Genomic DNA, 13,699 nt, shown 5'->3' on the forward strand with positions numbered 1-13,699 from the left:
AATCTATCAGTTTTTTTTATCAGTCCAAGGATGAAGATTCATAACCAAATAACCAGGTAATCTCACCACTAAGCCACTGAATGAAATAGCCAGAAAAGAAACTATAAAACAGAAAAAAAAAAGTAGAAAAAAAATTGGCAATGAAAGCACAAATAAAAATAAGCCTGTACTGAATAGAATTATTTACCGATGCGATACGAAACGATGCATCGTAATTACGAAATATTTGCTTTATATTAAAAAATGTCTTATTGTCACAAAGTTTCAACAAAGAAGTATACCTATAGGCTGGCGACTCATGCGAGTTTACACGCTAGTAGACTACCCGATGCTATAACCTCATAAGTTCGAGTTTGAGAGTTTTTGTAAAACTGTTCTCAAATATCCGTCATTTATTTTTTTTTACTGTAGCCTAAGGTATGGAAATTAGTATTAATTAAGCGTAATTTCGATCAATAGGTCTATTGTAACTTATGCTTAGGCTGTAGGCTACCATGGCAACCTCTAGATCGCTATGGCTAACACAAACCGCAGAATGTGTAAAGTGATTTGATGCCATTTCAGGAAAATGACGAATATTTTAATCTCACAGTTTTATTGTTGAAGTTCTTTCCGTTTCATCTATGAAACACATAACAACGTCTACAGAACGTCACAAGTGGCTTCTGAGTACCCATATCAGAATCGTATAAACTTGAATTGGATTGTCAGCTACGTAAAGCAGTGTTAAAAATTAATCGATAAAGCTCGTCGACGCTTCATTTGGAAAACTTGAGACCTGTTTATTGTAGCATTTATACTGGGGTTATGTGAGCATTGCGTAGCCTCAACGTTTTAGATTGCAATTTTATTCTTGTGTTTCTGTAGGCTATAAAACGTAAAAACGTTTGATTTTTCTCAAGATTAATCAAATCAAAGGTAGATAGATGTGACTTAGACTGAATTGTAGTTTGCATAGACCTAGAAGTCTAAGGCCGTTTGTAAACTGAAGTTGTAGACTTAACCTATCGGTGTAGCGTTAGTTTCATGCAAATATTATAATAGTTACGGTAGGTATAAGTCTACTATGAGTTCAACTTTGTAACGTGATGCTTACATTCAATTAATCTGAAGCAATTTTACTACAAAAACTAAGTTGAAACAACATTTTTAAATAATGTTTCACGAAAACGTGGAAACTGACAGTCTAAAGATGTCCAATTTTCATCAATCTTCAAGCAATGAAAACATATCGGCCACAGTTGGTGATTGGATCAGAAAAACAAACAGCAGTGCTGCCATCAAACCATCAAATCCCCAAATATTCAGCATCCCTTCGCATGGTGAAGTCATATTACAGGTGAGCCAAAAGCCATAACTTATAGCCTACATTAGTCATGTACCCTTCATTTAATAATATCTAATATATTACGTTGTGAATAGCTTTATTGTTACAATTTATTCTAGTAACTTTTTTTTTTACTTTTGTACGGTAAAATTCCTTTATGTGAGGTGTTCTTTGCCTACCTTGCTCTTCGCGATGAACACGCGGTTTCCTCACGACCGTCTACATTTGCACCACGCCCATCTTTATCATAGCAACTGTCTTTCATACAAATCTTGAAAGCATCCAAATTTCGATAATGTTTTTTGATACTTATTTTTTGTTTCTTTTTTCCATTTGAAAGGTTTTTGAAGGTGTTGCAACCGTGCTATTTTTTAAAAGTAATAATTTATCTTGGTCTCAAGCACATCTTGGTCGTCGTGTTATGTCGCGTCTATGTTATTTTTAGGCCTCTGCTGTATTAAAACGTATTCTATTGTTTTTACTGCGATGGCCAAAAATCAATAACTTAACTAAACTAACGTTCAATTGAAAGCATATAGCTATTTCCCATTTCAGAAAAGTCATAGCCATAGGCAGGGCCCACAAGAGGGGGGGACAACCGGTGCATTGCACCGGGGCCCGGTGAGTTCAAGGGGGCCCGACAAAATGTCTAAATTCACGCGATAAAAAGATTAATTTCGACGATTTTGCATAAAATATTGTTTTTGTATTAGTTCCGTATGTCAAATGGGGCCCCCTTATGGGTAGCCTAGGCTATGCCCTTTTTTTAAAATTACAGAATATTCAATTTTTTTAGTTTAGGGGGGCCAGACAAAATGTCTAAATTTGCGTGCTCAGGTCGATTTTGCATAAAATATTGTTTTTTATATGAATATTAGTTTTGTATTTTGAATGGGCTCCCTCATGGGTAGCCTATGCCCTTTTTTAGAACAACAATATTTTCATTTTTTTGCGTTCAGGGGTAAATAAAATGTTTAAATTTGTGTGTTAAGGTCAATTTGCATAAAAAAAATTTAATATTTTGAAGTTGGTATTTCTTATATGAAGTTGGTATTTCTTAATGTCATGAACAATAGCAATGCATTCATTCTAAGTTTGCCGCCCTAGTCTCTGCAGATTTCAAGGTCAGAAATGGTATTGTATGTTAATGTAAAACTGTATGCACAATGCACACATATGCAATGCTATGTCAGCCATGTAGGATAGTATTGCAATTTTATCTTCGAAATGGCTGATTTTACCCACTTGTTGCCATGGTTACAATCAGGTGTTGCCAGAGTAGGAAGGGTTAGAGTTAGGAAAGGTTAGGGTTTTGATCTTTGCCCACGACTAGAAAAAATATCCAAAATACAAGTTTTTGTTTTCAACAGCTATAAACTTTTCCTCAAATTAGGGCAGAATTCCATATCTGACAACGCTATTGAGGCTATATTTACACTATGTAGTGTTTTAGCATTTTACAGCATTTTATCTTTGTGTATAACTAGTGTGTATCTGTGAATTTAAAGTCATATTTACAATAGTGCATTGTTTGTGAAATAATGGAGTGTTAATACTTTAACCTATTTTATCCTTTGTAAGAACGCGCACCGCAAATTTTGCTTGTGATTGGTGAGATATCACGCGACATGTCGCGCTGGGGGGCCCGGCAGCAACATCTGCACTGGGGCCCGGCAGGGCTCTTGGAGGCCCTGGCCATAGGCCTATAGCCATACATCATTGCTTTCTTAAACTTGCACGACAAAGTTTTCTTGAAGAGATTTTTCGTTAGACATTGCAACTTGCTGTTGCTGAAATGTATTACCTGTACTTTTCCGACTAGTAAATTAGAGTAAAATCAAAATTTGTTCGAGAAAAACTTGGACTGGCTGGCAAACAGCAAAATTGGACTCTTCAAAAACAAGTTTCCTCGAAAACCTTGAATTTCATGCATGTTCTTCTGTGCTGCATTTTTTGTATCCTTGATATCTCGGCATGAAATTAAGTTATTTAAGTTGTCAGTATAGCAACGTATCATCGTATGCGTCATATCTCAATAAACACAACTAATTATTCCAAAAGAGCAACAAAAATCGAAAATAGCTATTGCTTTTACATACTCGTATATCTTGCCATTCTTGCGCCCTTTGTTTTAAACTTATTATATTTTCATTTGCAGGAGTTAAGCAAACAAAGAAATAATGAAGAATTTTGTGACGTCACGGTTTTTGTAGAAAACAAACACTTTTCGGTTCACAAATGCGTGTTATCCGCAAGCAGCCCTTATTTTAAAAACTTGCTGACGAACGTCAGTGATGGTGCCGTATTTCTTCGTCACGTGACTGCAGAAAGTTTCAAGACGATCTTAGACTTTTTATATACGTCACGATTGTACTTGGATTCCTCTTCAGTTGAAGATATCTTGTCTACAGCAAAGTTTCTTCAAATGAAAAATGTCATTTCCATTTGCTGTAGGTAGGAACAGTTAAAATAAATTACAAGTTTTACAGTTTCGAGTAGTTTGTTGAAGTGCAATTTCCGCAAACAATTAATGTTTAGACTAGAGAAGTCGCCATAAGTTTTTATCGCATTTCAAAAGTGATTTATTTCAGCCAACTTGTTGAAATCGTTTACACTTTGAAATAAAGAAAAGTAGCATGAACGATAAAATTATCCTAAAAATTTTGTATCACACTAGTCTATGTTATAGCAACGTATATAAGCAACTACTGTATATAACAATCCAGACAGCATCTTATCTGGTCCACATCTTAACCAGATCGGATACGGATTTGACCAGATCCTTACCAGATCTGGGCCAGGTAAAGTGGCTGTCTGGGAAGTTAACAACTATATATATATCATGTAACATAGACGTCAGAGGAGGAGATTGGTCAAGTATAATTATGTCAAACATATTTCTTGTAAAGAAGAAACAGTTTTCTCCGAATATCTTATTGCTCAATATTGTAGATTTGTCTAATATTAGACCATATTGTTTAATTCATCATTTTTCAAATTGCAAGCTTCACATTTTTTTTGTAATTGGGCTCCATTTCGTTCAGAAATCCTGGAAATGATTTACAATGTAAGTCAGGGGTGTGCAACCTTTATTACAGGAGGGCCAGATATAAATATCTGGGTGAAACCGCGGGCCGCACGTTTATTTAACTCATACTTTCTAGTAGTTGCAGGCACATAAAAGTAGTTTTTTTGTTATTCTTATGGCATTGTTAGGGGTTTCTTTGCAGAAATAATAAGTTAAGACCCATAAATTTCTGAAGAAAACTGCTATTCAAATTTATTGTCACACCGACTTTAAACGAGTTCAATGAGAAGTTTGCAGCTGGCTTCTTTTCCCGACGGCTTTTTCCAAATTTACTTTAATGGAAGTGCTCGCAATTCGAAGTCCATTTTCCAAGTGTTCGTCTTTCAGAACCGATCAATAGGGAGATTTTATGACGGCCATTTTAGAAAAAAATTGTTCGCACAAATACGTTGAGCCAAAAAGAGCGATTTTTGAAGCCATGAATTTTTTCAAATGTGGAAAGTCATCTTGGTTGCGATATTTTCGGTAAAAATCGCCAAGATTCATTTTTAAATACTTTGCTTTCAATTCCGTTTTCTCTTGAAGATCAATCAGTTCAAGTTGGACATCACTCAGCTGGTGCTTTGTCAATGTCTGTATTGAATGGCGAAGAGAACATACTGTATAAACAAATGTCCATGAGATTTGAAGTCCTTGAAACGAGCCAAAAATTCATACAATAGTTTTTCAAGTTGGTCTGCAAATTCAGTTTTCTTCTCAGGATGCATTCCATAGTCTCTCAAAGTTGGAAAGTGGAAAAGATATCCTGTTTGTATGTGGGGTTTCCAAAGTCGTAATTTGTTCATAAAGCCTTTTATGTGACCAAAATGACCATGCATTTCATTCGCATACTGATTTTTTCTCTGCAGTCTTGTATTGAGATCATTCAGGTGCGTAGTTATACCAACCAAGAAAGCTAGATCGCATATTCAATTTTTGTCTTCCATTTCAGCTATTGGGTGCCCTTTAAGTTTCAAAAATTCACGACTTGTTTCCGCAGTTCGTAAAATCGTCGCAACATGCAGCCCTTGCTAAACCAACGAATCTCGGAAAAGTACAGTAGATCGTTTATGTGTCGTGTTGAGGTCATCCAGGAACTTTTAAAACTGACGATGGTTGAGCCCTCGTGCTCGAATGAAATTTACTGCCTTAATGACCGGGCTCAAGACGTGTTTGAACTTCAAGGATTTTGCTATATCATCATCGATATTTCTCTCCCTCAAGGCAGACTTCAAGAGACCTATGAAACCAATGCCAGTTCCGGAGATGGATCAAGCACCATCAGTTGCGATTCCACATAAGCTGGAAAAGTCCAGTTCGAACTTGTCAAAAGCATCAATTACTTCAGTGAAGATGTCAGCACCAGTTGTCGTGCCCTTCATTGACTGTAGTGACAGAAGCACTTCCGATTCGTTCAAGTCTTTGTTCACTCCTTTTACAAATATTGCTATCTGTGCTGTGTCCTTCTGGTCAGTAGGCTACTTTCATCAATTACAAAACTCCATGAAACAAAGTTCTTCACCTTATCCCTGAGAGTGTCACTAATATCACAAGCAATATCATCGATACGCTTCGCTATCGTCCACCGTGACAGACTTATTTTATCAAATTTCACTCTTCATTTTAGGGCACATTTCCAATCGGATTAGCGGTGGCCGGTGGGAGATTTCTAAAATGGTTAACAGAAGGTGCGAAATGTACAATAATCCACTCTACAATGAATTGTTCGCACGTACCAGACTAAACTAAACTATGAACACGTTTCGCGGGCCGCACACAATTCAAAATTGGCACATCGTCGCGGGCCGCACAATTTTTCTTTGCGGGCCACATTTGGCCCGCGGGCCGCACGCAGGGGCGCCGGAACGATTTTTGACTGGGGGGGCAAGATTACGAAAAAAGGGCACTTTTGTTTACTAAAAGGCCAATTTTTTTTAAAGTTTTAGGTTAAGATATAGCGATAATGCTAATCTATCACCTCACTATGTATTGAGTAATGATAGCCTACAAGTGTCCGGTATACAAAGAAGGGCATCATGCTATGTTATAATGATGTAACCTACTGTCAAGCCTTAAAGCAGCCTGCGGCCATGGCCGCTAAGTAGTGCTTAAATGACAGCCGGTGCTACCTCCTCAATCGGCCAAGTTTGGCCGCCAGTCTTTTCTAACCAATTATTTAATTTCGCAATAGAATGATTGTGGATTAACTGTCGAAAACATGTAGTATCAAAGAGTGACACAAAATTAGGTCAGCGCGTCATAATCGCCACTGTTGCATTGTGCGGGAATATTTGTTATTGATGGAATATATCCATCTGCGATCACCAGCGCTGTAAGTCTTGTTTGTAATTCAAGACGTTTATTTTAACAAAGTCTTAATCCGAAGTGTTAATTTACGTGGGCTGGCAATATTGTCGTTTTTATGTCGATTCGTTGTTAAAAAGAAGAACTAGGTTAGTTGACATCCGAGGGGAAAATATTTTTTGATCATATTTTGCAAAAATTATGCTTCTTTTAGTAATGTCCTTCACATCATTGAAATACTTATTTTATTACCTTGCCGTCATCGTCAACACAATCATGTCAAACGTTGTTTTTCGTTGCTAAAAAGAATTCTGGGGTAGTGGCGAACCTTTAAAATCAGCCACATTGGAGACACTCCAGTGGCGTAGCCACGGAATGTGCCGCCCGGGGCGGATTCAGATTTTTCCGCTCCTTCAAGAAAAAGCATGTGAAAATGAAATGCGTTTTTTTTTATCAGATTATAATCAAAATCAAAAATCGTAGTCTGAAAGTGCCGCCCCCAGACGTGCCGCCCGGGGCGGTCCGCCCCCCTCGCCCCGCCCTAGCTAAGCCACTGAGGCACTCGTGCGAGTGTCGTTAGATGGTCCCGCAGTACTGGATTACAATCCCGATAAAGCAGTTATGGCGTGGTGCAACGATTCTGTTGTAGGACGTCGCCCAAGCCCAGACTTCAACAACGCTAAGTGATCATTTTAGCATTGTTGCAAGTTTAATTCTATTTACTTGTGCCATCGTTATTTTTATTTTGTATTCTGGCCTCCAAGCACGCAGATTTGGCCGCCGAGAAGGAGCTCCAGGTAGGCCACGATGGCTGCCGAAAAAAAACGAGTTTTAAGGCCTGTACTGTGTTGCAAAATTTTGTGCGGTAAATATTATTTTGAGGCAAAAATGAAAGATTATAATTACGCTAAAAGCGAATAGCAGAAATTGTTATATTGCAAAATGTGCAGTAGTTTACATGACATTAAAATGGCACCATTGCCCCCCCTGCCCCTCCATCTGCAGAAAAATAGAGGGCAGGGGGGGCATCCGCCCCCCCTGCCCCCCCGCTTCCGGCGCCCCTGGCCGCACGTTGCACACCCCTGATGTAAGTAATTTAAAACAGCCGATCGGCAGCCGATTGCTGCAAGAATTGACAGCGATAGACATGTAGCCTACAGTCTACACTACTTTGTCCATCGCTGTTCTAGTCAGTAGCCTAGTAGCTTTGTGCTGACTGCAAGAAAAAAACGTTCCTTTCTACATAAGACAAAAACGTTGCGCAGAGATTTTCAAATAATCTGGCTTCTTGGATATTCAGCAATTGTTATCCAGATATTGCTGAAGTCTCAGTTCAAATTGTTGTTGAATCCAGTTAGGTTTAATATATATTTCAAGAATGTTTCAATTTGATAATTTATTTAATTGGGACACAGACAGGTCTATGAATGTAGATTAAAGTTAATTCAGTCTTATTTTGCTGTTGTAGGCTACATTTTGTTGCCTGTGTTTTCTTACAAGGCCAAGCTGGTGTCTGTAGAGTTATTAGACCGCAGTACTACCTCAGAGATTGTGAGTAGTTTTGCGTTTTTGAAAATATGCTGTATATGCAAAGACAAAATTTGGGAAAACTGTGTTTGCCCCCCAAAAATGGTTTACTCTCCTACAGCTATGATAGGCTACATTGGAGTTGGATGCTATAAACGTAAATTAGTCCTATAACCATATAATTTTTATTTTTATTTTCTTAAAAGGTTTCTCCAGTCTCAGATTGAAAATTTGATGAAAGATCTTGATGAACATGAAACAGACAAACCAGCAGTGATCTCAATCGATGCAGATATGACCAAGGAACATGAATTGCTTACCTTTTCGCCTCTTCAGCAGCAACCACGTGCATTATACACTACTCAAACAGGATTACTAGAATCAGGCGGTAACACAACACCAGTTTACCTACATTCCAATATTGGCGAGAACAATCAAAAGGCACAACCATTCGTGCTCCCATGCCCCTCGACACCAATACTACCAATGGGTTCGCATAATTACGAGCCAGTAGAAGGCCAGCTTTCGAAACAGTCATTCGGCAGAGCTCAAAACTCTTTTACAAACTGTTTACCTCAATTAAAAAAGAAAAAAGATAATGTTTTTAATTTCGGTCATAAAAGTCCAGTTTCTTCGCCAAAAAGATGCGATGGGTTTTGCAGCAATAGACCAAATACCTCTTTTGTAGCTCCTCAAAGCAATCATTTCCAACCTAATTTTCGTTCAACAGTCAGTCAAAATCTGCCTTGGAATAATCAAAATTACGCTTCACCTTTCTTACCCCCCGAACCTAACATAAAGCTGACTTCTTCTGCCAATCAAAATCCATTCAATTTTTATGCTTCAAACAAACTGTTGGTTGGTCATCCGAAGTTCAAACCAACAAATGGCAGACCAAAGCATTCGTCTCCAGCAATAGGCTTGCGGGAAAAAGTGCGAAAACTGAATCCTCAAGAACGCGGTAAAATGTTTCATAATGCTTTGAGTGACACTAAGTCTTTAAAATTTAGTTTCAATCACAAAACGCTGTCTTCCATGCCCAGGCATCTTACGAGCACGCCAGCACCAAGCGTCTCTTGCGTGAACAATAAACCCATTGACGACGTCAAAGAATCTGTCATCTTACTTTCATCTGCCCGAAGTGTAAAACTTGTCCACCGCGATAAAAAGTCAAAACCAAAGTCGCCAACAGAAACTGTATTTGACATTGAAGCCGAAGATAGATATTGGGATGCTTTGTCCACCCGTAGAGATGTTGATCAGAAATACAATTGACAAGATCATCTGTTCGCTGTGTATTAGTGTTTCTCCACCAACACTATAAAATAAAGCGTCGTCTCTTTTGCAATAAAAATTGTTCTTTAATATCTTTGATATGCTTTTATAAACAATAGTAGGCTACTTGTTTGTGTGAGAAACAAAAATAACTAATTGTTATTACATTTAAGTTAAGATTTCTAGATAGCTAATTAGCTCCATAATACCAAAGACCGGTAGTCTATTGTCCCACTACTTTCGTTCACTGCATGTGCTCTGAGTGAGCTTACATGAATAATTACTGTAAATGTGGGACGGTGGGATGGCGCAGCAAATAGGGCTTTCCAATAATGCGAACCTGGTTCGACAAACGACTTAAGCTGGTTATTGATAAACACCGCTCAAATCTACTCAGGGTGGCCAATGAGCATAGTTGCTGAAGGAAAAGCAGCCGAGAGAAAGAAACTGGCCACCCTACTCTCATTAGTGCCGAAGGTTTAGTGTGATGAGAACCTTGAACCTGATGAGAATCTTATTTCCCAAAGCTTAGTAACTGAGTATGGGACTTTCACCTTCACTGTAAATGTGAGCGCATGTGTAGGCTACGAGATCATGAGAAGTACGAACGAGCATTCGATTATTCTGAAAAATATAAATGCAGCACATGCAGTATATGTTTTTATGTCCTGGATCAGAGTGTCTTCTAGGTTTTCTAGGCTCTTCTAAGTTTTCACACAACGTTGTGCAATGGCGAATTGCCAGCACGTCCGCATATACGTTCTCCATTCAGCGGCACCTAGTGGATGAAATAATTTACAGACAACACTTCCACAACAATCGAAAACTTCACTCTGTTAAACTTGGTGACCGGGATTGCATCAGTGAATGCAAAACTGCGAGGATTAAGCTCTTAGTTCTAAAACATGCGTCCTCTGTCCAAGGAAAAAGATTCTCATGTGATAACACTGGTTTAAAAAGAAGGAATGATAAAGCTTAGAGATTTGGTTTGACCTGAAGCTTCTCTAAAAGTTTTCATATTCTAAACCGATTGAAGGTTTAAAACTTTTAAAACAAGAAAATTGGGCTACAGCTATTGAAACGACCGCGTGAGACCTTAAAGTAGTAGTTAGTTTTTTTTACAAATGAATAACTTACTGATGGGCTGGCACACCAGCATGGTTCTCGCTCATCTTTTTAATTCAGCTAGTTCAGGGCTACTCAACTGGCGGACCGCGGTCCGAATCCGGACCTTCTGGGTATTGAAGGTGGACCTCGGGCTTCTGGAAGAATACCCTCATTACCACATTTTAGGGCCTCCTTAAACAGATTTCCATTAGAGAAAAGCAATTTTTTGTGATTATCCACAGAGCTGGGGGCTTCGCCCCCAGACCCCCTAACTTTTGGCCGTATTTTTTGATGTGCGATCCACACACCTACACTACAAAAAAACACAAAAAAAAAAAAATTTTTTTTTTTTTTTTTTGTTTGTGTCAGACAAAATCCAAGTCGTGTTATATACTAACTGAAAAGTGTTTCGGTGCTCGTAGGCTACTGGTTGTTTAAGTTTCGTGGTTGCATATGAAATATTCACCGGACCGCAAAAATATTCAACTTGTCAAAATGGACCTTTGCTAACATTAATTGAGTAGCCAGAGAGATCCAGCTTATTTAAGCCTAAAAGAACTATTCAGGAGTCCCAACAGTCCACGAACCTTTTGTTTTTAAGTGAAAAGTCAATATATGAGCTCAGACAAAAAGATTTACATTTGCGCACTCCCCCTTGAAACTTATAAGTTGCTTGTTCTGAATTTAACAATGCAAGTGACGCTTATAATCGGGCCGACATAACGTTTTTTATCATTAAACCTATTCTATTGAATGTTGCTTTTTATTAGAAATAATAAAACTGGAGCACAATAAAAATACGATTTGATAATTAGCCTACTGTCAACATTTCATTGAAAGCGCACGTTATCTCGCTATTAAAGAAGACTAAAACATTGTGTTGTGAAAACATTTGCTATTTTAATATGATGCTAACCGATGTTGCGGCTTCGTTAAATATACAAGACCTTGAAAACTTTAAAAACATTTTCTATAACACCAAATCTCTCACCACTTGTTTAAAAAGCAATAACAAATGTTCAATCGGAAAAAGTTAAGAATTTTAGCAGATATATGACAGTATATTACACCACATATCCTAGTAGGCCTATTGTATTAGACAGTATTTTACATATGACAATATACTATCACTGTACTATTTCTAAAAAACTACAAATAGACTGACAAAACTAATTTGATCGCATTAAAGCGCTTTTGCTTAAAAATATAGCGTTTTGAGCCTATAAATTTATTTTCAGAAGAATCGTTAGAAATCGACGACCGTTACAATTCTATGTTTGTCAGAAGAAAACTGCTTTTCTTTTTTATTGCTCTGAGTTTGCTTGGAACCATGTTTCTTTTTAGGTGAAAGTTGCAGGTGACTTGAAGGAGTTCTCTTGACTGGATTTAAACGTCGTTTAACACGGTATTTTCTTTCGCTAAGTTCTAGCCATTGTTTTATCTTCTCTATGTGCCTTGAAGATTCCCACAAACGACTGTTTTGCTCTTTTATTGCCTCAATTACGTTTTCAATCATTTCGACATTAGCATCCACTTCGACAGCTAACTTGTCCGACCAACCCTCGGCAGATAAAACTGGAAAAAGTGCTAAATCTGATAAAATACTTTCGTATTCGGGCAAAGCATCTGAATACCGTTCTTCATTCACCAATGAGTAGCAATAAAGAAGATGTTCGTGGATTCCCCTGCCAGGTTTTAAGCTCATTTGCATGCTTGTACAGTTTATGAATGCCGAAGTTTTCCATAAAAGCAAAGCAGAGTCTGGAGAAAGTTGCTTGTTATGGTCGTTTTCTTTTGGCGAAGACGTAAAAAAGTTATTTTCGGGAAGATGCGCGAAGTACTGGGCGTCTTCGCCGTCATGCATGAATCCATAAGCTTGTTTTTGTTCTTGCAAGCTTTCATTGAACGTGCCATTACCAACAGGTAAAAGATGGAGAGCCAATGCGTCTGAATGGATCAAGCAATTGTACAATGGATAGTTCATGAGAAAGGTAATGGACATTCTTTCTTGTTGTTCTTTGATGGATAAGTGATTTATAATGTGGGAAGGAAAATGAAGCACTTTTATGCTGTCAGTTTCTTGCTGCAGCACTGTAACCACCCTCTTCCAATAAGTGATTATCAGCCCTTGCTCATTCAACTCATAAGAAAATTCCGGCAACGAAGCAGATACCAAAGAACCAAACAAAGTTAACGACTTCAAGCACTGTGCAAGGTTGTTTTGTCTTCGATTGGCTATTGCTCTCCACAAATGGCTTTGCGCCACAACAGGCTTTTGCACAATTGCCTTTTGTGCGTATTTCACTGCAAGCTGTGGGCTGTTTTTGAGTAAATGACATAGAGCAATGCGTTCCGCTGCGAGGGTTTTCAGTTCAATAATTCTTCCTGTAGAAAAATCACACTTATTTTTGCTCACTGCAACGTTGTCAACAAAAGATGAAAAATCTCTAAATCTCGCAATGGCTTGGCCAAATCTTTGATGCAGTATTTCATTTTGTGCAAGGGCTATGTACTTTCGACACTGGCTACAATGGTTCTTTCTCAAGGGAAAATAATTAATACAAAATTGCAAAATAAGATTTTCTATTTCGGTAATGTCATTTGAAACCGGACTGTCCTCATAACCAGACCACAGCTGAGTAACAAAATTATCTGTACTTTCAACAGAATCTATGTTTAAACATTCTAAAAAATGTTCACTGTTTTCGTTCATTAGAGCTGTATCATTCAAATTATCAAACGGCACCGAAAGTTCTTCAACTGTGTCTTGTTCTTCTTCCACTTTCGGTTTTGCTTCGCTTTCATCCATCATCCAATTGGATGTAATGCAATTTTTTTTCAAAAAGTATTCCTATAAACGTGTGCTATTCCTGAACTTCGTGAAAGCAGAAAAATATGTAAATAACAGCTTAGAATTTTGGAAACAAACCTAAAATTCAGCAAACTTTTTAAAACCTTAACTGCTTTTACTACTGTACTGTATATCCATGCCACTGTAAAATACAAAAAAAACACATTAGTGCTAGTGCATTCTTTGCAGCCTCAGCAATGCTTACTTCTGATGTCGCCTGCTTGTATTAAAAACATCCATT

The 13,699-nt window shown here is 37.9% G+C and overlaps 1 protein-coding gene across 1 annotated transcript; it reads right to left on the reverse strand.

Annotated features, from left to right (window-relative positions):
* Positions 1-11,361: 11,361 nt before the first annotated feature.
* LOC145775651 (spermatogenesis-associated protein 16-like) lies at positions 11,362-13,612 on the reverse strand. Its single transcript, XM_082586979.1, has one exon. The coding sequence runs from the start codon at positions 13,417-13,419 to the stop codon at positions 11,854-11,856; it is 1,566 nt and encodes a 521-aa protein (XP_082443105.1). The 5' UTR covers positions 13,420-13,612; the 3' UTR covers positions 11,362-11,853.
* Between the last annotated feature and the right edge of the window lie 87 nt (positions 13,613-13,699).

The sequence above is a fragment of the Aplidium turbinatum genome, chromosome 8, assembly GCF_918807975.1.
Source record: "Aplidium turbinatum chromosome 8, kaAplTurb1.1, whole genome shotgun sequence".
Lineage (NCBI taxonomy): Eukaryota > Metazoa > Chordata > Ascidiacea > Aplousobranchia > Polyclinidae > Aplidium > Aplidium turbinatum.